The sequence below is a fragment of the Lygodium microphyllum genome, chromosome 19, assembly GCF_053477565.2.
Source record: "Lygodium microphyllum isolate KBCC chromosome 19, Lygodium_microphyllum_v1.1.10, whole genome shotgun sequence".
Classification (NCBI taxonomy): Eukaryota; Viridiplantae; Streptophyta; class Polypodiopsida; order Schizaeales; family Lygodiaceae; genus Lygodium; species Lygodium microphyllum.
Genome location: NC_141153.1, coordinates 97,473,561 through 97,498,370, shown reverse-complemented (window position 1 = coordinate 97,498,370; position 24,810 = coordinate 97,473,561). Strand labels below are relative to the sequence as shown.

At 44.1% G+C, this 24,810-nt stretch overlaps 1 protein-coding gene across 7 annotated transcripts in view; it reads right to left on the bottom strand.

Annotated features, from left to right (window-relative positions):
• The window catches only part of LOC148020181 (uncharacterized), a 48,119-nt gene extending 23,877 nt beyond the window's left edge, over nt 1–24,242 (bottom strand). For 2 of the 7 annotated variants that reach the window (XM_087700484.1, XM_087700486.1), the window contains exon 1: nt 22,724–23,239. In XM_087700484.1, the coding sequence (XP_087556610.1) occupies nt 22,724–22,792 (69 nt within the window). In that variant the 5' untranslated portion in view covers nt 22,793–23,239. Of the gene's footprint in view, nt 1–22,723; nt 23,240–23,262; nt 23,401–23,940 lie in introns of those variants that run through there. The other 5 variants (XM_087700482.1, XM_087700483.1, XM_087700479.1 and 2 more) reach the window with 5 other exon arrangements.
• Nucleotides 24,243–24,810: the final 568 nt, after the last annotated feature.

Sequence of the window (24,810 nt, the reverse complement as noted above, 5' to 3'; positions counted from 1 at the left end):
GCAGGTTTCAGCACACTCCAACATGAAGGGATTCTTCTCTATCTTCCAATGCTACCTTCTGTCATCAACCTGATCGTGTGCCCTCACTAATGCCTTGGGCCGCATGCAGGAACTGATCAATCCTCTTTTGTATTCAGCTTTCATTCAGTTCAGTGCAGATTTTCTCCTTCCATTCTCTTCTTTCATTGCAGTCTCTCTCTTTCCTTCTCTCTCCATGTTCATGTTTCCTCTTCCGTTGCGCACTCTCACATGGTATCATTGCCAAAGTGAGGACTCCGAGGTCCTATGGAGAGAAAACCACACTCACCATGTTGTTTGGAGCTGATCTGTCACAAAGAATGCAGCTTTTCAGCATTGTTTGGGCATTCTACGAAGTGTGCAAGGCAACTACAACTTCCTTTAGCAAGGTGTAGCTGATTTACCCACTGTTCGAACTTCAGGCATCCCGGTACCAAATCGCAAATTTCCTAGTGTATTGCAAGTTCTTTTAAAGAGTTATGGACTACTCGTTTGACGGGTTTGATGATTCAAATGCGGAGACCATTCAGTCTTCTGCCAATAGGCAATCACATCAATCAAACCATCACGATGAGCAACACGAAGATCCGCATTCAAAGCCTTGTTCTCACTCTGATAGGTAATAGGTTGAGAAGATCGAAGCACCCTTCTTCCCCCTACTTCTCTAAATCTTTCTCATCGAGCCCATACTACAAGTCCTCACATAGTCATGATGGCTCCCTCTGTTCAATGCCAGTGCTTCTTTCTCTCCCCAAAGAAGATCGACTTGATGGTGTAAACTATTCCCTTTGGCCTAGCAAAGTGGAGTGTATCCTTGGCACCTTTGACTTATGGGGCTTCTACCCCAATCCCCCTGTTCAATGAAGGATCCTTACATTGATTCTATGATGGACCAAGTAACCCTTTAGGATCGGCTCAATTTTAGAGCACGATCTTTTTTCTTCATGAGTTTGTACGATTCTATCCTTGTGCATATGTGCAAACTTCAGATCGCAGTGGAGGTGTGGATGAAGTCCTCTTCTCTCTACCATCAAAAGACCTTTGCCCACCATATTACCATTGATAACCAACTTTGAATGTTCTCAATTAATGATTTCCTTTCTATGCAAGATCACATCAACATGTTCCCGACTTGGGCTTTCCACTTCTCTTAATTTATGGCATTATTTACCTTGGTACCTAGGTTGTCTTTACCAAGCAAACCGTTTTTGTTGAGGATTTTTCACGATTCATCTTAGCGACACATTGGCAAGAGAGAGGGGGCTTTACAAGCTCCATTTCCCTTTCATTGTACAAGGTCCTCCAAGGCAATCTTCCATAGCCATACCCATTCCCAATTGTGCACCATCTAACCCAGAGATTCCATCCCATCCCCCACCATCTCTAGTGGTTCCCTTGTACCTCCTATCCCTTTCAAAGGGAACAATATGAGTGATACAGCTGAGAGAAATTCCGTAATGAATGAAGCTGAGAGGAGAGAGGAGAATGAGCTGAAGAGAGAGAAAGAGAGCAAGAAGGAGAGAAAGAAAGACTAGAAGAGAAGGGAGAAAGACAGAAAAGAGGGGAGAAAGAAGGAGGAAGCCATGGAAGCTGAAGATGAAGGTGAAGAGTAAGTTCTTGATAATCATTGGTTGCCCTAAACCGGGACTCTTACACCTTGTCAGTGTGACTGCGTGTCTAACCCTTAGTTCCTATGTATCCCGCTCGTTACAATCCATCCCCACCCTGAAGGTTTTTGCCCTCAAAAACGAAGACAACTGGAGAGAAGTGATAGGTGGGCTTAGGGAGTGGGGTGCAAAGTACTACTCTGAGCCACATTACAATGAAAATGGATGGGTAAAGACTAGAGACAGCATGCTGTCCATGACAGGCCTACTGAGGTAAAATTGTCATAACTTTTGATAGGCTGCTCCAAATGGGACGTGCCACATGTCAAAACCGAGATTATGATGAGTACTTTCAGCCCAAGTAGGAGGCACATTCCTGAGATTTGGGCAAGTACAAAACTGTTCTAAAGCAGTGTGCAGTCTGCAGGCAGGGGGTGGTCAAACGAGGGTATAACTAGCTAGTCTTCAGCCCGTTGGGCATCTTGGAGATGAGGAAATTCATTGACAATAGTGGCTGGGCACCAGGAGGCTTCTTCCAAGGGTAAGCCTTGCCATTTGATGAGGTACTCCTTGATGGATCGAGATCTTAAGTGCTTGTCGTTGCCCAATGATTGCCTCAAGGATATATTGAATGACACCTTCTTCATCTATGGGGAGAAGTTCTTCCACATAGTCCACTGAGGTGCCAATGAAGGGTTTCAGCTGGCTGACATGAAACACATTGTGATCTTGGTGGTAAGGGGAAGCTCTAATCGGTAGGCCAAGTCACCAACTCTCTTCAAGATCCGGTAGGGGCCATAGAAACGGTGGGCAAGCTTGTTACTGCTGCCCTCTTTGAGAGTGGAGTAACGGGACTTGGGCACTTTCAAGAGAACCAGTTCCCCTTCCTAGAGTTCCAAATGCCTTCTTTACTCGTCAGCATAGAGTTTCATGTGAGTTTGTGCCTTTTGAAGATTTACTTTGCATTGCTGAAGTAGGGCCTGCATACGATCCAACTCAGCCTCACTCCATGCTTGATCTTATCATTGAATAAGATTGTAGGGAGGGGAACCTTATACCCCTCAAAAGGGGAAAACCCAATGGTAGAGTGGGTGGAGTTATTATAGGCAAACTAGCCAAGTAGAGCCACGAATCCCAACTGTGTTGTACATCAAGACAAAAGTGCCGCAAGTATGTCTCAAGCCATTTGTTCACTCTTTTAGTCTGACCATTAGTCTTGGGGTAGTATGCAATGGATGGAGCAAGCTTGGTACCCATAGATGTGAAAATTGTTTGCCAAAAGTTGCTCATAAACTTAGCATCTCGATTATGTACTATAACTTGTGGTAAGCCATGCAACTTGAAGACATATTCCATAAACTGAGTGGCCACCTAAGAGACAGTGTATTGTGTCTTAGTGGAGATAAAGTGGGCAACTTTGGTGAGGCAATCAACTACCACATATATATTGTTCCAACCTTTCTTAGTCACGGGAAGGCCTGTGATAAAGTCCATTGTGATATAAGTCCATTTCCCTTCAAGAATAGGGAGGGGCTACAAGAGGCCAGCGGGCCTGAGTGTGCTGTCCTTGTTCAGTTGGCATGGGACAAATTTGGTCACAAAATCCTTAACATCCCTCCATAAGCCTTTCCAATGAAAGCTCTTGGCAATCCTGTCATATGTTTTGAAAACACCCAAGTGACCAGCAGTGGGATAAGAATGCATCTCTTCCATAATATTCTACGTAAAGGGAGAAGTGTGTGGGATGACGATCTTACCATGGGACCAAATAAAGCCATGCTTGAGCTGATATTGGGAGCTTTTAGACATGACCCCATGTTGTAATTTCTGGAAGATGTGGCTAAAGTTATTATCCAACAAATAGGCTTCTTGAAGATCTTCAATCCAATCACTATGCAACTCTAAAATAGAGGATACTCTGCATGCCCACATCCGAGAGAGTGAATTAGCCACTATATTATCTTTGCCCCATGTATGAGAAATGTCAAAGTCATAGTTTTATTTGCATGGAAGGGTTTTCTGCCCTCTAGGCAACTGCACAAGTCCCAAGTGCCATTTTTTTCAAGAGATTCCATCTCTAACAGCATGGCTTTATATCATTTATTGCTGTCCTGTCTGTCCATTGCTTCCTTGAAGCAAGATGGTTCGCTATAGTCTGTCAACATGACATAATCAACCACATTAATTGCACCAGGAACAAACCTGTCAGGTTGTCTAGTAGCCCTAGACGATCTCCTAACCCAATGGTCATTGTTTGCTGGCTGTTCCTGCAAATTTCCATTTTCAGCATGCAGTCCTGGCATTCCAGCCTGCAAATCAGCATTAACAGCTTGCTGTCCTGGCTGCTCCTGCACATGTAATGGCTCATCTCCATGGGCAATAGCTGGCTGATCATTTCCAGCATCGTTTCCTACATTTACAGGTTCATTTACAGCAGCTATTTGCTGCTGTATAGCGGGCACATTTTGCTGTCCAAAAGGTATTTCTTCCCGGAATACAACCCTACGGACCTCCTCAGTCTTTTCGGGTTGTTTGTGCATGCCATCTTCCCGGAAGATAACGTCATTGTTAGGTACTACTTTCCTTTTCTCAGGATCCCACAATTTATACCCTATTTCACCCTCGTCACCATATCCTAGGAAAATGCATTTACAGGACTTTGGCTCAAGTTTGCAACGTTTTTCTTTACGAATGTGCACAAAAGCCTCGCAGCCAAACACTTTCAAATGAGCATATGAAGGTGGCTTGCCCGACCACGCTTCTTGGGGAATCCCCCCTCCCCCCAAAGACCTGTTTAGTGACCGATTAATCAAGTGAACAGCTGTCATAACAGCCTCTGCCCAAAAACCATAGGGTAATGCCGCATGAGACAACATCATACAGACCTTATCCTGTATGGTCCAATTCATACACTCTGCAACTCCATTTTGGGACGGATTATGAGGAGCAGTGAGCTCCCTCTTTATCCCTTTGCTGTCACAAAATGCCTGAAAGGCCTTGGACACATATTCCCCACCATTGTCAAAGCGAAGACACTTAAGTGTCTTATCTGTCTGATTTTCAGCCAATGCTAAGAATTTTTTTAACTTGTCAAGTACATCATCCTTGCTACGAATAGGGTAAACCCATACTTTCCATGTAGCATCATCGACAAAGGTGACAAAATATTTCTTTCCCCCTAAAGATAATCTTGGCATTTGACATACATCCGAATGTACTAACTCTAGAGGAGAAGATTTCAAAGAAAGAGACTTTTTGTGAGACGTCTGTGCATGTTTGCCATAAATACAATGATCACAATGCTCAAAATCAGCATAACGAAGACAAGGCAAGTAACCCAAACGAGAAAGCACTTTTATTCATGTTTGACTCATGTGTCCCAACCGGCCATGCCACAAAGAAACGCTTGGCTGCTCGGTCACGGCAACAACATGGTCACGCACACTAGATACATGAAGTGGATACAAAGTATCACTCTTGCAACCTCTGGTAATAACCCTAGATCCCTTACAGATCTTCCATTTTCCATCACCAAAGGTGGTATGAAAACCATCATTATCTAGTTGCCCTGTGCTAATCAAGCTTTTCTTAAGCTGAGGTACATGCCGTGCATGCTGAAGTGTAAAGACAGAGCCATACTGAAACTGTAACTGCACATTGCCAATACCTGCAATCTCACATGCATAGTTATCCCCAAGATGGACAACACCATTTCGACCCCCTGTATAGGCGAAAAACCACTCACGATGAGGGGTGACATGAAAGGAAGCACCTCAATCAAGAATCCAGGTATGCATGTCATCATCTGTATTTGCAAGTAAAGTATGTGCACTAAGGTGTGAAGAGACAAAGAGTACATCACTCCCACTATCACTGTCATGAGTGACTACATTCACCTCTTCAATTATTACACTACTCTTCTTAGGCGGACTGTCCTTCTTCTCTTCCTTGCTATCATCTGTCTTCTTGCCTTTTCATTTCTCTTTCTTCCATTTGTAGCAGTCACGTTTAAAGTGACCCTTCTTGCCACAATGATGGCATTCAACATTTTTGCCACGTGATTTACTGTGTCCCTTGCCATCATATTTGCCCTTTTGCTGTGATCTGCCCCTAGTATGCAAAGCACTGGAAGACTTACTGGATGCATTGTTCTGCCGATCCATCTCTTCCATAAGTAGAGCACTCTCTACATCAGCATACAAAATGATCACATTAGAATTGCTCGTAGCAGTCTTAAATGTATCCCAACTATCTGATAGAGTGCAAAGCAAGAAAGTAGCCTTAAATTCCTCATCAATCATGAACCTCAAGGCAACCAGCTGGCTGAAAATGGAGTTAAACTCACTCAAGTGAGTAGGCATTGCTATACCCTCTTTCATACGCAAATCCATAAGCTTTTTCAGCCAATACACTTTGGTTGCAGCACTCTTTTGTGCATACAGTTCTTCCAGTCTAGTCCATATAGCATATGCAGAATCCAAACCTTCAATGTTGAAGAGCAAGACATCAAAAATCGATAGCTCTATGGTTGAGCGTGCAAGCTCATTTAACTCATCCCAATCGTCCTATTCCATGTTCGCGGGCTTTGCCCCTTTGGTTTTGATCGACTTTGCCTGCTTCTTTTGTAACAGGATATTGTAGCACTACTTTTGCCAAACTGCAAAGTTATGTGCGCCTTCAAGCTTATTTATGTGCATCAAATTACTGCTGTCATTGCTGCCAACCATGATTTTCAGCCCAAATGTGACCAAAAAACCAGCAAACGCAGGCCCAAACTGTCACCTAAGTGACCAAGATACAAACAAGTACCAATCAGCAATAAATGATCACGCAGAAGCACAAATTTCAGATCTGTATTTAAATTTTCAGAAGCACCAAACCATGTGCTACAGCATTATCCAACTGATTACAGCCATTCCAAGGACATATGCATCACATTACATGAGAAATCCCAAAATTTCAGCTGCAATTTCTGTTGTACATGTACCTACGGGCATAAAATTTGACATGAACCGTCAAAAGCCCCAAAATTTTGTGCTCAAAGCATCAACCACACATCTGCATTTTCTCTATCATGCATAGAACAGCCCAGTTTTGCCAAAATAGAGCAATTTCAGCAAAACCCCCAAATTTTACCAAGTGTTAATGTCCAAATTGCGTGGAATTCAACCTGCATGTACATAAAATGACGAAATGCTGCACAAATTTTGCCCAAACTGCAAAAGCCCCAAATTGCACGAGGTTCAATGTGCATCAATGTCGAGAAATTGGGTAAATTTCAGCCCAATTTAAGCCCCAAATCTCAAGGACAAAATGTCACAAATTCGTGCAATTTCTGAGACAAATTTGTTTGTCTTGCATCACATTCCTCAAATCTGGGAAAAGCCCCAAACTTTCTAGCCAAAATATGCACAAATCTGAATTTTGTGCTTATGCGTGCGAACGTTGGTTAGAAGGAGAGGACTTTTCCCAAAAAAAAAAGGAAAAAAGGAATAGATGACGGGTCCGTTGACCCGTCAGTCGGGTGCCGTGAGCCCCGCTGCCGGTTCCGTCCATGCTGGTCGCTTTTGTCGCCCGTGCAGCCCGGCACCTTGTCCCTGTTTCGCACGAGCCTGCCTTCGTGTCACGCAACAGCAACCTCCTCGTTCGTCAACGCTGCAGTCGTCAGCTTATCTGCAGCATCGCCTGGTGTTCGTCAACGCTATAGCCCGTCGCATGATCCACGCCTGCTACAATCGCCTACTACAATCGACTGCTGCTCCCGCTACCCACTGCATGCACGTCACGTCTGCTAGAGACATCCGTCAACTGGTCGCCAGTCCGCCACACTCTCCTCCCTGGAGCCTAGCCCTGTCACCTGTGAGACTGGCAACACGATGCCTACAGCTCACGCCTCTGACTCTCCTACTCGCCTTTGAGTTGTCTCATCACCACGCTAGTCTTGTGCCTCAGCCTGACGATCGTCTGCAGCACCTTACGCTCTGATACGAGTTTGTAAGGACCGATTAGGCAAGGAGATCAAGGCAGACTGTCCTACACGCAGTGAGAGCCAGAGAGTGAGAGAGAGGGCAGAGTAGAGAGTGAACACGTTTTCAAGTACAATGACGAGTGTGTACCTACCTTTAGGTTTTTAGATAGATATATATGTGTAAGTACAAGTGCTAAGGGTGTGTTCACACCTGAGCACATTTAAAAGGCACGAGGCCTTTATTCCCAACACCTTAACACATTGCACCTTCTTAGAGTCAGCTTGTATGCCATTTTTGCTCAAAATGTGTTCCAAGTACTCCACAGATGCCTGCATGAAGATACATTTGCTCTCCTTAGCAAAGAGTCGATGTGCTCTCAATATGTCAAACACCTTCTAACATGTGCCAAGCGCTCCTCTTGTGACTTGTTGTAAATGAGGATATTGTCAAAGAAAATGAGCACAAACTTTAACAGAAGGGATTTAAGAATTTTATTCATGAGGCTTTGAAATGTGGCGGGGGTGTTAGTCAACCCAAAAGACATCACTAGAAAACGATAAAGCCCACAATCAATCCTGAAGGCCATTTTGATCTCATCTCCTCCCTCATACGGATCTCATGGTGGCCAGAGCGCAAATCAATCTTAGTAAAAAAGCATGCCCCCTTCAACTCATCCAGTAAGTCATCAATCCGTGGGATGGGGTAGTGGTTATTCACTATGATTTTGTTCAAGTCTCTGTAGTCGATGCACTCACGCACAGTGAGATTACGTTGGTCAAGAGTGTACCATCGTCCTACCAACCATTCTTTTTCCACAAGGGACACAAATACTTGAACCATGTGCATTTTAAAGTCTTCCTAATCAATGAATTGATGATTCTCTAGATTGATATAGTGCCACCATGTATGGGCAAATCCTTCCAAGTGGAGAGAGGCAAAGAGAATTTTATGATCATCAGTGTGGGGATAGATATTGAAGTAAAACTCCAACATGGACGTCCATTCCTCTAATTCTAATGGTGAGGGAGATTGCCCATTGTACTTAGTGAGGAAAATCTTTTATACCATGTGGTGCACTTATCCCATAATGGCCATTATAGCCATACTCCCCATCATTGCCATACTGGCCATTAATACCATATTGTCCATGATAGGGCTAATTCATATAAGTTCTATTGGGGCTCCTAGAGAGAGTAGGAGAGCTTCTACCAATGGTAGGAGAGGGCCTCATTGGGGGGTTGGCTACATGGTTGATGGGGGAGCTCAACCGGGGCTCGTCGTGCACATGAGAGGGTTCACCAACCTCATAGGTAGAAGGGGGAATACCTTTAGATCCAAGGATGCCCTGTGGGCCATGCAGTAGCTCCAGTGGTGGTAGGCGTCTAGATTTGCGCTTAGATTCATTTGCCTTCTCTTGGGATGAAGCTGTAGTTGGTTGGGCAGCAAGAGTGATAAGCTACTCCAAGGTTTATTGAGTTTTAGAGTTTGAGAGGGCCATTTGCTCAATTACTTCATCAAACTTAGACATCATTTGGCAGTGGTTGGTGACCATGTCATTATGCCTTTCCATGTGACAAAGCTCATGCTGACATAAGGTGTGGTTGAGCAAGTTGTAGGGATCCGTATCGAGCATTTCCTCATGCATATCACCATGGTAATCTTGTGTCGAGCTGGGTTCATCATTTATGGAGGTCCTGGAGTCTCTAATCCCCCTCTAGAGTTCTTCATGGGCCTTACTTCTCCCTTTCTGGCCAACCATCGGGATGCAATCCACAGGACCAGTTGTCAGTAAATGGGGTGTAACTTTTGGTAGGAAACTCCGATTGGTGAGATTTTTTATTCAGATCGAAGGGTACAAAGCCCTCTTCGAGATGAGCTATTAAGCTTTGTGACAAAAAATGATCAGAATATTCTGCAATGGGATTTCTATGTTTGTTCTGGAGTGGTCTGCACCCTGTCCATAGTGACCTTAGTGCACAAAAATGGCCATAACTTTCAAACCATAGCTCCGATTAGGGAGATTTTTTATTCAAACCGGAGGGGAAGAAGCATCTTCGAGATCAACTATAGGGTTTACTCCCAAGTGTAATACAGAATTTTTTGTAATTGGATTTTTATGACTGTCTTGATTGACTGTGACTAAAAACACTGTCTATCCCTTAATGCAAAAGCACTATACGAATGGCTCATATACTGAGGGGCCTAAGCAACATCATAAATAACATCCTGAGCATACTAATCACCATCCCAAGCACAATTGCATGTCCATCTACTCTATCATCACTCCATAAGTGAAGTTCACTGCCATACATCTATTTTAACTGTATACACTTCAAGTGTCATACATAGGTACCATCAGCACTAAAAGGGTGTCCAAGGGAAATCATTTCATCGAGAGAAGTGGTGATCATAGGAGAGTACATACACTTGCATATAAGTATTAAGCTCCGGATCACCGGGAGGTGGGTAAAGTTCCCTCGAGTTGTGCACCCCTTTAGGGAATCTTAAGTGGTAAGGAGGGTCACCTCTCTTTTGTCTCACCACCTCGCCCGGCATCGGCCTTTTTCCTCGGCCGGAGTATACATGGCAAACATTTTTATTAAGCAATCAACATGAGATGCATTGGAAAGGAAACATTGGGTTGTTTCATAAGATGCAAGGATGAACAAGAGCTTGCATAGGGATTACCTTGGTAGTCCAATGACTCACTGGCTGTTACTTACCCATTTACAAAGGTCTATTACTCACTTGAGACTTATCCCAAGCACACAAGATAAAGCGGGGATTAATGTCAGCAACTACAAATGATTCAAGATTAGTTATGATGCATTAGGAGGCAAAAGGGATATTGACTTTCAATGGACACATGCATACAATGAAGGATTAAACTAGTAAAGCCTATGCAATCTTTAATCTCTCCAACAAAAGGTTTAAGCTCAGCAAGTGGATTAAGATGAGAAAATAATATCAGATTGACATATCTCTTCAATGTTTGGGGAAGATGGTTGAAGCATAATCCATTAAATGCCAATTGCTCCATCAAGCAAGCCCGATTGGTTGGAGCAAGCACTCCAATGGATGAAGACTTCAAGCATTCAAATGCTTCCACTGATGATAGGGACTCCCATGTTTGTTCCCAAGCTTGAACTTCAAGGATGGAAAGCTTCAAATGGAGCTTTCATGGCTGCCCACAAGAATCCCATACATGCTAAGCTCCATGTCTTCAATCCAAGTAAGAGGAAGTAAAATGGGGTGAAGGATCTCTTGAGGGAAGGATCTCTTGAGGGCTGAGCTTCCAGAGATTGTGGGCTGAATTAAGAGCTTGGGCTGAGCTTCAATGGCTGTTCAAGGCAGAGTACACCAGTAAACTGAGCCTTGATGGAGGTCGGAGCTCAAATGCTGAAGCATGAAGGTTCAAATTTGATCAAGGAGGTGCAGGGGGGCTGCCAATGCCATGGGGGAGCATAGAAGGATTGGGTGGAGTTGGGGGGAGGAGCAGACTGAGCAAGGAACAGCAGCGCAAAATGCGCCACAAATTACGAGTTGTTCCCTGGGCTCTCTCTCTAGTAATAACCCTTCACAAGGGTATTGCCCTTGGTTTGGGGGAGGTGGAGAAGACTCCTGAGGTCTCAATTGGGGACATTCATGGCTGCTCTGGGGGGAAAAGAGGAGTTTTCTCTGCTGGGTGGCTTTGGCGACTTGCCTCGAAGGAGGGAGAAAGAGCTAAAGCAAAAAGTAGCTAAGTTTTTTGCCCTCCTCTAACTCCTGAGACTCTAAACTTGGCCTGGAATCCCTAAATTTACATGAAAAGAAGTGACAACATACTAAGTTAGTCATTTTACCTCCAGATATGTTTGAGTCTCCAACCATAGCTCCTGCTTGCTCCAAAAAGCTAAGACTAACTATGATCATTCCTACTATACCTATACCTATAACCTAAGTAACTAAGGCTTTGGGATTTGAAAAGGGAGAAAGAGGAAAGAAGAAAAGGACCAAAGCCTCATGCTCTGATACCACTTGTAATGAATGAAGCTGAGAGGAGAGAGAAAATGAGCTGAAGAGAGAGAAAGAGCAATGAGAGAAAGAAAGACTAGAAGAGGAGAGAGAAAGACAAAAAAGAGGGAGAAAGAAGGAGGAAGCCATGGAAGCTAAAGATGAAGGTGAAAAGTAAGTTCTTGATAATCACTGGTTGCCCTAAATTGAGACTCTTACACCTTATATACCCCGATTAGTGTGACTGGGTGTCTAACCCTTAGTTCCTATGTATTCCCCTTGTTACAAATTCCTAGGATCGTGAGCAACTTCTTCATCAACGGACATCATCAACTTTGGCACTATTTCTACCACCCTTGGATCCATTCTGTCTTCTTTGGTCTTCAACCACATCCTTGATCTAAGATGGGGCACTATTTCTACCACCCTTGGATCCATTCTGTCTTCTTTGGTCTTCAACCACATCCTTGATCTAAGATGGGGTGTTAGTAGCCATGTGTGTCATGCAAAGTCATCTCCTGCTTATGAGCCTCAGTCTAAGTCAAATGGGGACATAAGAAGCTCTAACACTTAGTATGTCATGTTTTGATGAAGGAGGCAGCTCTAATCAAAGCATGCATTTCTTTTGTAGTCGGACTTAGGAGTGTTCACACAGCTGGTTCAGCTCAATACATTTCCTTTTCAATGAGTCTAGATTGCATTCACACTTTTAGCCAAGATGAGGCAATCAATATTTATGATGGTGATCAGCATTTTGTTGATTATTTTATTCATGTACAGACCAATCAATTCTCTTATGTATTCATCTTTCACTGAGTTCAATGCATATTTTCTCCTTCCATTCTCTTCTTTCATTGCAGTCTTTCTCTTCCCTTTTCTCTCCACATTCATGTTTTCTCTTCTGTTGCACACTCTCAGTTCTCCTATGCACCCTCAACTCACATGTACCTAAGAGACATTGATTGATCAAGCGGTTCAACTTGGTCAATCCAAATACAAGAGGATACAACAACCATTGCTCGAGCCAGAGCCAAGCCACCCAAGCTCTTCTCTACATAAGATGAGACCAAGGCTATTGTCAATGACTAGCAAGATTTCTTCGAGGTGATATGCATCCTCATGGTCCTCCTAGGTCCATTTCATCAATCATAACCACACCAACTAGGTTTTCTATTATGAGCATTTAAATTTCTTTTGTTGTATTGTTTATTTCCAAAGGGTTGTATCATTTTATAGGCATTTGTAGCTTATGCTCTCTCTCTCTCTCTCTCTCTCTCTCTCTCTCTCTCTCTCTCTCTCTCAAGCAATACAATAAGCGAAAGAAATCTAGTGATACCACTTCAAAGGATGCATAGGGATGTGCGACCCATGGGAGCTACGCGCTTGTGAAGGTGTTGTTTTGGAATTCCAGAGGGTTTCCATGGCATAAAGGTGAAAGCATTAATGCTATGGTTGGTGATGCTGACATTGTGTTCCTCGCTAAGACATGGGAGCAGGAGACATGTAGAATTCCAAATATCCCAAGGTACCTAATTCATAGCGCATATCAGCCACACATAGGAAAAAGAGGACAAGGAGGAGTTGCATACATATACAAATGTCACTTGGAAGAAATGATTGATGTATGTGAAGTAGACCGACATAAGCAATATATATGGATTATGCTGAAGCACACTACACCGATGTACATTGCGGGATGTTACATTCCGCATAAGGGTCCCCCTTCTATGCACGGCATGAAGTGGATTCGCAAGAATCTTTTGAAGATTTGAGTATGGATGCATGCACGTATATGCGACAAGGACATGTGATGGTCTTAGGTGACTTAAATGCGCATAGTGGACGTATGCAATTTCAGCCCATAGCGCGTGATGAGCTAGACAAGGAAGAGGTTGTGGATGTAGATGCACGTTGGTGTAGACAGTCTGAGGATACAGACATTAACGCTCATGGACGTGCTTTGATGGATATGGTTAATGGTTTGCACATGCCGATATTGAATGGTATGAATTGTTTCCCCAATACTGAAGGGTACACGTGCTACTCAGCTAGTGGAGGTTCCAGTGTGGTAGACTATGCAATGGTACACATGAATGATTTATGCAAGATCAGAGAGTTCTGGTTAGGTGGAAAACATCCAAAATCGGATCATATAGCTTTGGGCTTGACATCTAATATTTGCCACCATGTAGGACATGCAGGGGACACAGTAGATACTGGTGCATTCCATATTGATGTGGACAAGAAACAAGCATATGTTGGTCACCTGGATAGTCTTATGAGCAATCTTACTAGGAGTACATGGGCTGATCTGAGAGATGCAATGTTAAATACGGCTACAGAGGTTTTTGGGAAACTAAAGAGCAGTCACAAAAATGTCAAAGGATTGCCATGCAAGAAATGGTTTGATGATGAATGTAAGGCTGCATGTAGAAAGCTGAAAATCCTCTCTAAGGAACAAGAATGAAGTGAGGCGGAAAAACGATATAATGCTCTCACGCATAAAAAGTGACGACGATATGTAGTGGCCAAAGAAAGTGAAGATGCTAGGAGTTTGAGAAATGTCCAAGGCAAGCATGGAGAAAATTGCAAACCAAACGGTCAAATGTTATGGGGGATTTTACAGATGTTGACATGGTGTCGTATGTTACAGAACTTTACATGCATAAAGGGGTACAGCCCATCAAATGTAATGTGCATACACAGCCATTTAGTGCTCTGTTCACTTTAGAAACATTGGAGGCAGCCCTCAACAAGATGGCTAATGGAAAAGCGTGTGACACTTTGCAATTGAATGCGGAGATGTTGAAATGGACAACAAAAGAGACAAGACTGCTTATGTTGCATGTGATACATCATGCTTTTGCATATGGTTTTCCCCAAGAATGGCAGGAGAATTGGATACAACCATTGTATAAGGGAGGAGATTGCAATTTACTCACAAACTACTACACGATTATGGTCAGCTCAGCCATGGCAAAGCTATTCAACACTATCCTAGAAATGCAATTGAGTAAATGGGCAGAAAGTAATAACAAATGAGCTTATGGACAAGCAGGTTTTCGCCCTGGTCATAACACCATAGACCATTTGGTTACTTTACGTGTGCTTATGGATGAGAGTCGACTTGAGGGAGCAACCTTGTATTGCTGCTTTGTGGATTTTAAGAAGGCTTTTGACAGTATACCAAGGGTTGGCTTATGGCAACAAATGCAAGAATTAGGGGTCCCAAATGATCTATCCATGGGAATTTACGGGATATATCAACGAGTAGTGTGCTGCCTCAAAGGTCGCAACGGTTGTCAGAGTGCAGCGATGCGGAAGCGTAGGACAAAGACTGAGAGAGAGTGAACACGGAGAGAAGAGAGAGAGAGAAAAGGAGACAGTGTAAACGCAGAAAATTTGCGGTGTAGTATGTTGTATAAGAGTGCAGAAATACACAAGGGGGCAAAGGAAATATCTGCGTATGTCTCCGACTTGATGACCTCGATCTCCGTCAGCCCGAGCACAATCCTGTCTCAGCCAACAGATCTTCAAGATCAGAATCTGAATAATGAATGCTGGAGTGTGCCACGAACTGGCTATAAATAGCCAAAAATAGGAAATCCCCAGCACCAAGTAGGTTGCATTAAATGCAGCCGACTGCAGTAAATCTGGCCAACTGTGTAGTAAATCTGGCCGACGGTACCAGTGGCACATGGCATCCTGCCATACTGCTAACGTGTCCTGCCGTACTGCTGACGTGGAACCTGCTGTACTCTGCTGTCCACCAACTGTCCAGGAAATGACTATCTAACACCCCCTCTCAGATCCTAGACGGGTCAAAAGACTGAGGGATCTGGAATGCTGCCGAAGAAGAGCCTGGGGAAGCGCCTTCATAAACAAATCTGCAAGATTATCCTCTGTCTTGCAATATTCAACATCAATGGTCCCATCCAGAAGCTTCTCCCGAATGAAGTGATACTGGATCTCAATGTGCTTCGTCCGGGCATGGAATACTAGATTCTGTACCAAGACAATGCAACTCTCATTGTCGCACCGCAGAAGAGTAGGACGAGTTTGGGGGCAGCCAAGCTCCTCCAACAATCTCCGAAGCCACACTACCTCACATGTGGTGGAAGACGCAGCCTGATACTCCACCTCAGTAGAAGAAAGGGCTACCGTGGGCTGCTTCTTGCTACTCCAAGAGAGAACACCTGTACCCAAGATAAAACAGTAGCCTGTAGTAGACCGTCGGTGGTCCACATCGCCAGCCCAATTTGAGTCACTCCAACCTGCAAGAACCAGATCGGAAGCATCTGTACCTGAGGGATAAGAAATCCCTAAGTCAAAGGTCCCCCTCAAATACCGAAGAATCCTCAGGGCAGCCTGCCAATGCACCTGTTTGGGTTCCGTCATGAATCCTGCCAAAAGACCCACAGCAAAACAAAGATCAACACGAGTGTTGAGAAGCCAAATCAAGGATCCAATCAACTGACGGTAGCGTGAAGTATCCATCACAGGAGAATCTGAGTGTGAAGTGCCCTTCCAATTCGGATCCATAGGAGAAGTAATGGGCCGACAAATCTCCATCTCAAAAGTCACCAAGAGCTCTTGAATGTACCTCTCCTGAGAGATGAAAATCCACCTCTGAGACTGATAAATCTCGTGACCCAAGAAGAAATGAAGAAGCCCCAAATCCGTCATCTTGAATGCCTGATGTAAAGCTGTCTTGGTCTCTCGAACCTTCTGTGCATGATCCCTTGTCAAAATCAAATCATCAACATACAACACAAACAACACACAACCAACCTTGAAAGTGTGCACATAAAGCTGCGGATCGGCCTTGGAGCGCTGATATCCCAATTTCGACTGAAGAAACGAGTCAATCTTCTCGTTCCATGCACGGGGGGCTTGCTTGAGGCCATACAAGGCCTTCTTCAACCTGTAAACTTTCCCATCTGAGGATCCAAAGCCAGGAGGCTGCTCAACATAGATCTCCTCCTGCAAATCACCATTTAGAAAGGCCGACTTCACATCCCACTAATAAACAGGCCATCTCCTATGGCCAGCCAAGGCAAGAACAACTTGAATAGTCGCCATACGAGCAGTGAGGAAAAAAGTATCATGGAAATCAATGCTTGGGCACTAAGCAAAACCTTTAGCAACAAGGCGAGCCTTGTGCTTGTCCAAAGAACCATCGCTAAGGTACTTGGTCTTGAAGACCCACTTAACACCAATCACCTTCTTGTGAGAGGGACAAGGCACAAAAGACCAAGTGCCATTCCTCTCAATAGCCTCCAACTCGGCTTCCATGGCCTTCCGCCAATGATCAGACTACAAAGCCTCATTCACTGAAGTGGGCTCTCGATCCTGCATAACACGGGTCAGTAAACAATAGTTGGAGCAGACAAGCTCCGAAAAATGGGCCTAATTCCTCCGTGACCTCCGCGGACCATCCTGCGGTTTCCACTCCTCAGGGACCCCCTCGATCCTTGAATCTCAGAGGGTGTCACAGGCCCAACGAGAAGGAGGACAAACCTCTCCCCGTCGCTCTCCATCTGTTGAAGACTCAGGAACATCCACCGGCGGAAGCTCCTAGAGGATGGCCGGTGAAAGAGAAGACTCTGAATCCAAAGAAGAATCTCCATCAAGAGGCTCTGGCTCCAAAGAAACTGTCTCAAGAGCCCAACTCTCCCCTGGATCTCCAAGGACGGGGTACTCCTCACCCCCCTCTGTGGCCGGTACTTCCACGAACCGCACATCTCGGTTCGGGTAGACATCCCGCTTAACAGAATCAAACAAACAATAACCTTGGGATTGGGAGCTATAGCCAACAAAAACCTGTTGTCGGAAAGCCACCTCGAACTTATCACGTTGCGTCTTCGGAATGTGCACATAAGCGTCACACCCAAAGATCCTGAAATAAGAGGCATCAAGCTTAGTCCCGAAGTAAGCCTCAAAAGGTATCATCCTGTCAACGGCCAAAGTGGGAGATCGATTAAGAATGTGAACTGCAATAGCCACTGCCTCGGCCCACAAAAATTGTGTCTGTCGGTGCTCCATCATAGTGTGTGCCATTTTGATCACACTTCGGTTCTTCCGCTCCAAAATGCCATTCTCTTGGGGAGTATTGGGGTTAGCAAACTCTTGATGAATGCCCCTATCTCCACAAAAACGAGTAAACGCATTAGACATAAATTCACCCCCCTTGTCTGAACGCAAGGTCTTCAGTCGCCGGCCAGAACGGTTCTCCTCAAAAAGAAGCCAATCCTTGAAATGAGAGAAAGCCTCCGACTTCAAAGTCAAGAAATAGACCCAAGTCATCCTGTTGTAGCCATCTACAATCAACATGAAGTACAAGCTCCCCTTTAGGGACTCGGTCCTCATCGGGCCACAAAGATCTGTAGATACAAGCTCCATGGGTGAAGTAGACTGCCTAGAAGCTTTGTTGGGAATCGCATCCCAATGCAATTTCCCACAAATGCAGGAGACACATGGCTGATGGCTCACCACTATGTCCGGCAAGCCTTGGACAAATGACCCTCATGACGCCTTCCAAAGGTACTCGTAGTTCAGGTGGCCAAACCGAGCATGCCAGAGCTCGGACTGTGTCTGAGAAGTAAAAAGAAGAGAAGTAAAAGCTGAAGAAGACTTCAATTTGTAGACTCCATTCTCCTCATACCCTGCAGAGAGAACCTTCCTCGATCCACGATCAAGGACTCAAACAGTATCACTATCAAACTCCACCAAGAGACCAAGAGCACAAATCTTATAAACCGAAAGTAAATGATACCCCAATCTTGGCACATGCAACACCTCAGAGGTGTGGATACCACCACGTCCATCTGGAATAAGTTGCATCTCACCCCGCGTAGCAATAGACACAAAAGAGCTATCTCCAATGAGAATCTGCCCATGCGAAGGTCACAAATGGGCAACACCAACGGAAGAAGGAGTCAGGTGCCGTGAGGCACCACTGTCAACAATCCACTCTCGAGCCTAGGGAGCTGTCATCGCAGCATCAGAAGTCGGTGTAGAGTCCTCAATGACTGCTAAGTGTAGAGGCAATCCTTCTTCTAGTGACCGGTCTTTCCACAAATATGGCAAGTTGATTCCTTCTCCTTGTCCTTCTTGGATTTATTGTCCTCCTCCTTCTTTTGGTCCTTCCCCTTCTTCTGAGAGGCTTGACCAACCAATGCCTCCAATTTGAAAGCATTCTGTCCCTTCAATTGTTCCTCCTGGTCCAAGACCATAGGAACCAACTCTTCCCATCGAAGAGTCAACTCCCGCCCTGAAGCAATAAGAGCGGAATAAAAAGTACCAAATCGTGGCGGCAACTGGGATAGTAAAGTGATCGCCATGTCTTCGGAGGAAATAGGCTTCCCCGCATTTTAAACCTGCATCTGAAGCTGCCGAAGCTTGTTGATGTGTTCCCGAAGTGAAAAAGCCTTATTCACGGACAAAGTCCACATCTACACCTCTAAAGAAACCCTCTTCATCAGGGTCATCCAGTTGTATATCTGGTCGAGCTCCAGACGTATCTCACGAGCCACCATCAAGTGCTTAATGTGAGCTATCACGGTTGTGGTGCAAGACAGAAACAGAAAAGATCGAATCCTGGCATTCACTTTGTCCCAATGAGACTGGGCCTTGGTCAACTCCGCACGAGCATTGGAAGAGAGTTTGGACATCCCTCACCGAGGGCCTGTTAATCTCCTCCATCACCAATTCCGCCAAATCATAAGACTCTAAAATGGCCAGCATCATCACCCACCAGATGCGGTAATTGTCACCATCAAGCTTTTGATCCGTTGGAAGAGCCGGTAGAACAAGCACCTTCCTGTCCATGATCGTCTGGAACTCCAAATCAGTCTCTGTAGACATGTTAACCTGCAATACCTGCACAAGCGCAAAAGCAGCCCCCTCTGACTATGAAACCGCAGCCTTCTAGGACTAATTTCTCCACTGCCCAAACTTTCTTCACCTACCGAAGGCAATGAAAAATCTGCAATGAAAGGCCTCAAATGCAGCCTTCCTCCCCTTTGAACAGCAATAACCTGCAGCAAATTCACCGATTAGACTCCTTTCCTGCACGTTCACACTCGCTTCAGCCTTGATCCAATGCGTAGCCCTCCCGCTCGCCCTCGAAACCTGAAAACGCAGCCTTGTGTCGTGTTGAAATCTCCTCTTCAGATAGGTTCAGCCCTTAGTCAGTCCATCTTCACTGCTCTGATACCATGTCAGAGTGCAGTGATGCGGAAGCGTAGGACAAAGACTGAGAGAGTAAACACAGAGAGAGGAGAGAGAGAGAGAGAGAGAGAGAGAGAGAGAAGACAGTGTAAACGCAGAAAATCTGCGGTGTAGTATGCTGTATAAGAGTGCAAAAATACACAAGGGGGCTGAGGAAATATCTGCGTATGTCTCCGACTTGATGACCTCGATCTCCGTCAGCCCAAGCACAGTCTATCTCGGCCAACAGATCTTCAAGATCAGAATCTAAGTAATGAATGCTGGAGTGTGCCACAAACTGGCTATAAATAGCCAAAAATAGGAAATCCCCAGCACCAGGTTGGTTGCATTAAATGCAAACGACTGCAGTAAATCTGACCGATTGTACTAGTGCCACGTGGCATCTTGTCGTACTGCTGACGTGTCTTGCCGTGCTGCTGACGTGGAACCTACTGTACTCTGCTGTCCACCAACTGTCCAGGAAATGACTGTCTAACAATGGGCTGTCACAAGTATTTGAGAGTAATTTGGGAGTCAAACAAGGTTGCCCACTCTCCCCTACATTATTTGGTTTATACATTGATAAGCTAGAGGAAATACTTCTCACGGCTATGAATGAAGAGGAAGCCAAAAGCCCACATATTGGTATGTTTGCTATCTTGCTCCTGCTTTACGCAGATGATGCGGTCTTCTTTATATATACTGGGAAACGTATGCAACAGTTGATGGGTATTCTTGAACGGTTTTGTCAAGATAGTGGTTTGACGGTGAATGTATCAAAAACAAAGCTAATGGCTGGGCACACCAAGCAATCAAAGACCCCACCAAAAGTACATTATGCGAGACAGTCTATAGAGGTAGTATCTACTTTCAAATACTTGGGAATTGAGATACCTACAGACCACAAATGGCGCACATGTGTGAAGCAGCAATTAGCGGCAGGAAAAAGCAAGTATTATCAATTTGAAAACGACTGCAACTATACAGATACTAAATATTGAAAACTACACTGTATGATTTTTTTATGTATATGTTCTATAGACGGTATTATATGGAGTGGAAGTGGGGGGGGAGCATCTCCTCATTTGCATGGAACGACATTGAGAAGCTGCAAAAAGATTTTATTCGTAGAAATTTGGGCATCAAAAGCACCACACCATATGTACTTATGCTTTTGGAAACTGGCCATCGGAAAATCGAGGTACACGCTATGATCCGAATACTGAGATATGCCACCCGAGTACGTCAAATGGATAATAGTAGGCTCCCCAAACGGGCATGGAATGCTAGCACACGCCTACAGAAAACATGGAAAAGTAAAGTGCTTTCAACAGGATGGATGCTGGATATGCGAAAATGGTTTAAAGGGTGGGGAGTGGATAGATATCTAGATATGGCATCCGAAGATATATACATGGACACATTTCAATCAGACCTCTTACGAGTGTATCAAGCAAAACATCAAACTAAGGGAGCAAATGGCAAACTTGCTTATTACAGTATGCATATCTATCCTTCAAGTTGAAAATCCTACATGCAAGCAGAGGCACACACGTAGCCATACATAGCCAACCCGCTCTCAGTGGTATTTAGATGGAGTATTGCATGACTTCGAACTCAATCACACACTTTATTGATGGAGACAGGTGCATGGAGTGGATAGGCAAGAGAGACGAGGTTATGCAAGCTGTGTGGACTACAGAGTGTAGAATCACAGGAACACATGATTATGACATGCCTAGCATATGCACACATACAGGTTGACTTTGATATCCCTTTACAGGGGCCACTTTACCAGTTTCTGATCACTACTCCTATATTGAAGTTAAGGGCTCTCATCACCCGCATGTTACGCTTTCGGGAGAACCACGTTGCATAGATCGTTCCTTCACCGTAGCTACCCTTTCCTACCATGGGAGAGGAGAACCATTGTATATCTGGAAAGATCCCATGGGTCATAATTTGGCCTTCCATGGACGATAATAAACTACTCTACTCTCTCTCTCTCTCTCTCTCTCTCTCTCTCTCTCTCTCTCTCTCTCTCTCTCTCTCTCTCTCTCCGGTAATCAAGTGGCCACCCTAGTGGTAAGCCACTTATCTTATTAACCCACTCACCCGTATTCAAATCCCCCTTTTTCTATACCTATACTATATGACCACACTGAATGTAGGAGTTGAACCCAATACCTTCTCTAGTCATCGCGAGTTCAACTTAACGAACTAAGCTACACCTGTTCTCTCTCTCTCTCTCTCTCTCTCTCTCTCTCTCTCTCTCTCTCTCTCTCTCTCTCTCTCTCTCTCTCTCTCTCTCTCTCTCTCTCCCCCCGGTAATCAAGTGGCCAACCTAGTGGTAAGCCACTTATCTTATTAGCCCACTCACCCGTGTTCAAATCCCCCTTTTTATATACCTATACTATATGACCACACTGAATGTAGGAGTTGAACCCAAGACCTTCTCTAGTCATCGCGAGTTCGACTTAACGAACTAAGCTACACCTGTTCTCTCTCTCTCTCTCTCTCTCTCTCTCTCTCTCTCTCTCTCTCTCTCTCTCTGTGTGCCCGCTTACACACACACCTCCCCCAATTATTTTCTCCTCAACATTGGTTCACACACATTGCAATGTCTTCATAGACCATTCAATTTTACTAAGTCATTGCTTACATCCATTTAGTAATTCATCTCCATGTGTGTGAATCAGTATTATGCATTCCAAACATGATATATAACTCATGTTCTTGTGGAAACATCAATAAAATCAGTATTATGCATTCCAAACATGATACATAACTTATGGTCTTGTGGAAATACTAATAGAATACATAACTTATGGTCTTGTGGAAATATTGATAGAATCTTCTTCCTCATTCTCTTCAATGGTAAATGGCCATGCAAGTAACAATCATATAAAGAGAATACGAGCAAACCTTGTTGCATTCACAATGTGTTCTCTGTCCTTGCCAGCAAGAACATCCCCATGTATACTTGTGCTTCATAAAAAGTGATTTGAATTCCTCCCTCCCTCTCTCAGGGTTTGGCCATCTAGATATAATGATATACCTAGCTCACAGAATCCTACACCTTTCATTAATAGAGTTCCAACGGTACCTAGACAGCTTACTACCTCGCCCAAAAGCCAGGTTGACATGGACCCATATTACTAACTTCTTTTCTCAACCAGATTCACAAGACCACAATCACTATGCCACATACCAAGGGCAGAGAGTCACCCAAGTTAATAAGGGAAATCCAATCTTGCAAAATCCTAGCAGCCCACCATCAATCTCCCTGATAATGTTAGATCCAGACTTGCAAAATCTTCTCTTGCAGTTAACTGTTGTAATAAATCCTTTCCATAAAGTTGTAGAAGCTCTGATAAATACTATGCAGCAGCTCACACCTTAACATACTTGTGATTATGCATGATTGATTGAATGACAAGGAATTACAACAAGTTAAGTTGTACCTTAAATGCGAGACCTACAGCCACACCGACGATGAAAAGAAAGAAAGGCATTACGAAATCTGCAAGGGTGCATCCGTTCCAAGGGGAGTGATTGATATGGGGCCACTCCCCGCCTGCATCATCAACCAACACCATGACCTGATAAAAATTCACAGAACGAAATTATGCAAACAGATCCCGTTCAAGGCTTTAACCCTACTTATATTTATTATGACTAACCCAAAAGTCTAATGAGCAGCCAGTCAGTTAAGATGATCATCAGAGTAACTAATCATTTTCAGCAGCTTTGTGATTAGCCCAAAAGGACTAATTACTAGTCACTCAGTTAAGATGACCTTCAGAATAACTAAACATTTTCTGCAGTTTTGTGACTAACCCAAAAGACTAATGGACAGCCACTCAGGTAAGGTGGCCTCATTATCTTCAGAGTAAATACCCAAGTTCTGTAGCTTTGATGGCATCAAACACACGAGAACCCATCTCTACCCAATAAGATTCATAACGGACACGAATGATGCCATTGCAAACCAGAAATCTATTGACCGAGCTAAGGCTCCCCGATCAGGTTTATGACATTTCAATTCTGTAAAACATGAAATTTTAAAAGTCTCCTGTCGTGGACTCCTTTAGAAGGAAATTGGAAATAATTCAGCGCTTATGGGAAGGGGATAGCCATACTGCGATGGTGAGTCCTCTGAACACGTCAAGCGTGACCACCCTCTGGAGTTTTGCTTTGCTCTTGTTTTCTGAAGCTGATTGCATCATGAGATGTTGCTTCAGCTCTTCTTGTCTGGAAGGGTCCTGGAGTTCAAACTCGTTTCCCCCTCCAGGCAGGGACACTGAGGTGCTCTCCTTGGCAGCCATGGTCGACGAGCCGTTGCTTTGGCGCCTCTCGTTCAACTGTGATAATGATTGGATTCAGTGTTCTCGTAATGATTCAGCGCCGGGAACGTGCTTCGGCGCTTAGCTAAGGTAATGAGGATTCTGCATGATTATTAGCATAGATAAGCATAATTATGACCCGTTATGGGCCTGAGTCATTAAAATTAATAAGTGCAATTCTGAAGCAACTCCAAGTTTTCTTTTTTAACTACTAAATTAATAAGTGCAATTATTAATCAAAAGGTTATAAAGACAACATCACGGCTAATCGCGACACGCTTGCTTTATGGATAATGTAACTTAAAATTAAAATGTTTGTTTTCATCAATGTATGTGATAAAATTGCATTTTACAACCTTTTTATCCAACTTCTTGCATTGTTGCACTGGTATCAAAGCATAAGCTAAGCAACCAAAAACGCTTAAGTGAGCCACAAATGGGTTTTTACTATGCCAAGCCTCATATGGAGTGATAGACTAAAAAGCCTTAGTGTGATACCTGTTAAGTACATATGTTGCATATAAAACATCTTCAACCTAGAAACTATGTGGCAAATTCGACTCTTAATCATGCATCAAATGCAATCTTCATAAGTTATCTACTTTTTCTCTCAGCTGTATCATTTTGTTGTGGTGTATACAACACTATGTGCGAATGTTTTATCTC